Source organism: Ictalurus furcatus, chromosome 25, assembly GCF_023375685.1.
Source record: "Ictalurus furcatus strain D&B chromosome 25, Billie_1.0, whole genome shotgun sequence".
Classification (NCBI taxonomy): Eukaryota; Metazoa; Chordata; class Actinopteri; order Siluriformes; family Ictaluridae; genus Ictalurus; species Ictalurus furcatus.
In genome coordinates this window covers 20,971,208-20,976,284 of record NC_071279.1, presented here as the reverse complement: position 1 = coordinate 20,976,284, position 5,077 = coordinate 20,971,208, and the positions used below count along the sequence as shown (strand labels likewise).

The window sequence follows — 5,077 nt, the reverse complement described above, 5'->3', positions numbered from 1 at the left end:
CATACTTCACAGCAATGTGACAATGATGTCATGATGACGTCTGTTTAATCCTTTAATCTCCACACATCATGTATTTTATCTCCATCTATGAGGGTGGGCATTGCCAGATTGGACAGGCTTATCAGTGGGTGGAGCCTCAGAGGAGAGTACAGCGGCGGAAGCGGTCTTTGTTAAAGAAACGCTCTGTGTCCTTCCTTTCCCCACTGACCTCAGTGACCTCTAAATGACCCTGTGACCCCGTGGCTTCATTCTCATCCTGCTGGTCCTTCAGGACACTCGAGCCTCTTGACCTGCTGCTGCCTGGGAATGCAGGAAACTAGCATTAGCATTAGTGTTAATGTTAGCATTAGCATGACAACACAGCAAGGGTAGATCTGCATCCTAAACTGAAATCTAGACATGTTTAAAACAGGAGTGTCAGTGTAGTGTCACCTGTCGCACCTTCTTCATTGTCCCCATCCTCAGGTAACTGTTTCTCCACACCGCTACTCTCTACAGCTCCACCCCCAGCAGCTCCACCCCCTACAGGAGCACAGAGGAATTGATCACATAATCATCCATCACACAGTCTGACAGAGACAGACAGGTAGACCGACAGATACTGAAGTACAGACAGAGGGATAGACAGAGACAGAGGCAGACAGGTTCACAGACAGACACACAGGTACTGACAGGCAGAGAGACAGATAGATATACAGATAGTATTGTCTGAGAGAAACAGACAGATGCAGACAAGCAGACAGACAGTGAGGAAGATATACAGTCAGACAAGTAGACAAACTATTATACAGATAGACAGACTAGTATACAGACAGATAGTTATACAGTCAGACAAGTACACAGGCAGACAGATACACAGACAGACAAGTAGATGTACAAACAGATATCCAATGAGACAGACAGGTAGACAGATAAATAGATATACAGACAGACAGGTAGAAACATAGGTAGCTTGCCGACAGACAGATAGATAGATAGCCAACCAGACAGGTATACAGACAGACAGATACCGGTGTTCTGTTTTGCTTTAGTAGACGTGGAGTTTCTTCTCTCATCTGACTGAGTCTCGTCTTTGTCTTGGGTATCTCTGTTTTGGGCGTGTCCATCTTGAGCGGCTCCATCTTGGGCATGCTTGTCTCGGATGTTTCCATCTTGGGTGTGTCCATTTGTCTGGTCAGTGTTGGAGTTTGGACACTGTTCTGCCTCAGTGTCTGCGCAGTATGCTGTCTCAGCACTGGTCTTGGAGACGGTGTCCTCCTGTCCTCCTTTATTATTCTCCATCTTCACAGCCATTACTTCCTGTAAGTTCATGTCTCCGTTAGAGGTGGACAGATGCTCACTCGCTCCTGTCCTCTTCTCTTTATTCTCCTGTCTCTCTGCCTGTCTCTCTGCCTGTCTCTCTGCACTGGTTTCTCTCTGGTTTGGGTCTCTGCGTTTGCGGTACCAACCCTTAGATGGAGCGTAACACCACTCCCACTGCTCCTCCTCATTCTTCTGCTCTTGCTCCTGCTTCTCTCTCTCACGTCGCTCCTCCTCCTCATCTGCGAAAGCATTTCTCTTTGAGTTTATTCGTGCCCCTGCTCCTGCCCTGCTGTCCGAGTCCTTCTCGGAGGACACTTCACCTTCATCCTCACCCTGCTTCTTGCTGATGATGGTGTTGACCTGCTCTGTCAGCTGGTCGCTCACTGTGTACGTCACATCACTCACCGCTGTCCTCACACCGTCCACCGTGTTTGAGACGGTGCTGGACACCGAGTCCAGGATGGAAGAGACAGACACGGAGGACAGACTGTCCTGGAAACTTTTGAAGAACGACATTGACTCAGTCTCTTTCTTCACCTCATGTTAGTTCCTGATGAAGAAACCATAATGATTTAACGCAACATTGATGAGGAACTGTGTGAGGAGCATCATGTTCAGTTATGTTATTGCAATATTAAGCATACAAATTGTTAAATTGGACAATAACAATAAATTGTAATTTACATAAGCCAAGATACTACTAAAATGCTGGCATGAAGCCAAAACTTAGCAACTAATAACATATAAAAGCTTTTGTGATGCAATCTTAAAATGGCTGACATTCTAGTAGGAAGAGTAAGTAGGGGTGAACAGTAAAGATTGAGACAAAGCTTCAAGACAAAGGCTTAAGTTCTAGTGAGGACATTATCTCTGGAAGAATGTCACCAAGATCAACTAACAAATATACAGTATATGTAAAAACATATGCTACATTCACATGGAACAACATGATAAGGTAAATTCACAATACACTCTGTAACTAGATATATACAGTGGTGCTTGAAAGTTTGTGAACCCTTTAGAATTTTCTATATTTCTGTATAAATATGACCTAAAACATCATCAGATTAGGATAAAAGTAGATAAAGAACCCAATTAAACAAATAAGACAAAAATATTATATTTGGTCATTTATTTATTGAGGAAAATAATCTAATATTACATATCTGTGAGGGGTAAAAGTATGTGCACCTTTCCTTTCAGTATTTTCAGTGCTTTCAACTTGTGTGTTTAGGATCGTTGTCTTGCTGTAGGACCCCCTTTCTCTTCAGATTCAGTTCATGGACAGATGTTCTGACATTTTCCTTTAGAATTTGCTGGTATCATTCACAATTCCTTCTTCCATCAATGATGGCGAGTCATCCTGGACCAGATGCAACAAAACAGGCTCAACCCATGATACTAATAATACTTATCGTGACCTACTACTGACCTCTGATCAGGGTTGTGTCTCTTGCTTGTGTTACTCGACCTTAGTGCAGCTTTTGATACTATAGATCATACTATTCTCCTTGATAGATTAGAAAATGTTGTTGGCATTAAGGGAACAGTCCTCTCCTGGCTCAGGTCTTATTAGACCGAACGTTATCAGTTCGTAGATGTAAATGAAGACTTCTCCACACATACCGAGGTTAAATTTGGTGTTCCACAAGGTTCTGTTTTAGGCCCACTGCTTTTTACTTTATATATGCTACCTCTAGGTCAAATTATTTGTAAACATGGAATTATCTTCCACTGTTATGCTGATGATACACAGCTGTATGTTTCAGCGAAGCCAGAGGACAGACAGCAGCTTAATAAAGTTGAGGAATGTGTAAAGGACATTAGACGTTGGATGCTTATTAACTTCCTTTTACTTAATTCTGATAAGACAGAAGAACTTGTATTAGGACCACGTGTAGCTAGAAGTAATCTTTCTGATCACATGGTTACTCTGGATGGTCTTTCTGTTTCATCATGTGCAGCAGTAAAAGACCTTGGAGTGATTATTGACTCCAGTCTATCATTTGATGCTCATGTAGATTATATTACTAGGATAGCCTTCTTTCATCTCAGAAATATTTCTAAGATAAGAAATATATTGTCACTACACGATGCAGAAATATTAGTTCATGCTTTCGTCACCTCTAGACTAGATTATTGTAATGCCTTACTGTCTGGATGTTCCAGTAGGAGCATAAACAAACTCCAGTTAGTCCAGAATGCAGCTGCTAGAGTCCTAACTAGAACCAGAAGATACAACCACATCACCCCGATCTTATCCACACTGCATTGGCTCCCAGTGAAATCCCGCATTAACTATAAAATACTATTATTAACCTATAAAGCACTAAACGGTCTCGAAACACAGTACCGAGAGAACTTTTGGTCTTTTATGATCCACCACGCCTACTTAGATCAAATGGTGCAGCTTATTTGAAAGTACCTGGAATAGTGAAGGCTACAGCAGGGGGAAGAGCTTTCTCTTATAGAGCTCCACAGTTATGGAACAGTCTTCCAATTAGTGTTCGGGACTCAGACACAGTCTCAGTGTTTAAGTCCAGGCTGAAAACATATTTGTTTACTCAAGCTTACCATGAATAGACTTTCTTTTACAGTCTTATCCATCATGGGATAGTAAGCATACCTAATAAGCTCTCCCTCTCTTTACCTCCTTCTCCCTCTCTCCTTCTGTTGAGCCACACATGATTTTACGGAGATGCCAGTGACCCTGACCCTTTCTGCTCTCTGGACCTGCCTGTTTGAAATAATGCCCTACTTCTGGATCACCTGGAGGCTACATTCTGCCACTGAGGAGGACCTCAAGCAGTGCAGCCTGAAGATTGCTGAGGATGGTGCCACTTGAAGTACCATGAAATGGTTTTGGACCTCAATTCCACATAGACCTTCTCACTGTGGTTGCTGGGACTACGGTTGCTGCGATGGCTTTAGGTGAACACTCCTTTAGTGAACAGTGGACTAGTTCAACAAACAGACTTCATATAAAACCATAACGAACTTTCTTTTACTTTCACACTATCTGTTGAGGATGAGGATGGGTTCCCTTCTGAGTCTGGTTCCTCTCAAGGTTCCTTTCTCATCATCTTAGGGAGTTTTTCCTCACCACCCTCACCACTGGCTCGCTCAATAGGGATAAATTCGCACATTTAAAATCTGTATCCTGTGTTTATATGTTTCCGCCCTGCCATGTACGCCATTGTTGTTCAGTGTTGATGGTGGACTCATGAACATTAACATTAGCCAATGTGAGACAGGCCTTTAGCTGCTTAGAAGTTATCCTGGGTTCCTTTGTGACCTATTACACGTCTTGCTCTTGGAGTGTTTTTATGAGGTCCTCAGAAATCTCCTTTGTTTGTGCTATGATACACTTCCACAAACATATGTTGTGAAGATCAGACTCTGATAGATTCCTGTTCTATAAATAAAACAGGGCATCACTCACACCTGATTTCAATCAATGGGATGACAAACACCTGACTCTAATTTCACCTTCTGATTAACTGCTAATCCTAGAGGTGCACATACTTTTGCCACTCACAGATCTGTAATATTGGATCATTTTCCTCAAAAAATAAATGACCAAGTATAATATGTTTGTCAGACACAGTGAGAGTAGAAGTGAGACAGAACAATCAGCATCACACACACACTCACACACACACACACACACACACACACACACACACACAGAAATGGATAACACAAACAGAAATAGTAACTCTGTTATGATGAAGTAAGACAAACCTCAGCACCTCAGCACCTCCGCATCGTAAAC

The 5,077-nt window shown here is 42.4% G+C and overlaps 1 protein-coding gene across 2 annotated transcripts; it reads right to left on the bottom strand.

The window, feature by feature from the left end:
• Positions 1-263: 263 nt before the first annotated feature.
• LOC128601255 (cilia- and flagella-associated protein 251-like) lies at positions 264-5,077 on the bottom strand. Of its 2 annotated transcripts, XM_053614309.1 has the most exons (3): positions 5,047-5,077; positions 1,011-1,852; positions 264-522 (listed from the first exon to the last, which is right to left on the bottom strand). In XM_053614309.1, the coding sequence occupies exons 2-3, from the start codon at positions 1,816-1,818 to the stop codon at positions 404-406; spliced, it is 927 nt and encodes a 308-aa protein (XP_053470284.1). In that variant the 5' UTR covers positions 1,819-1,852; positions 5,047-5,077; the 3' UTR covers positions 264-403. The 2 variants fall into 2 exon arrangements, with proteins under 2 accessions (XP_053470284.1, XP_053470283.1); XM_053614308.1 differs by lacking the exon at positions 264-522 and having other exon boundaries at positions 698-1,852.

Bases quoted from the DNA above. Each gene is read 5' to 3' on its own strand.
- LOC128601255 (XM_053614308.1), bottom strand. From the start codon at position 1,818: ATGTCGTTCTTCAAAAGTTTCCAGGACAGTCTGTCCTCCGTGTCTGTC.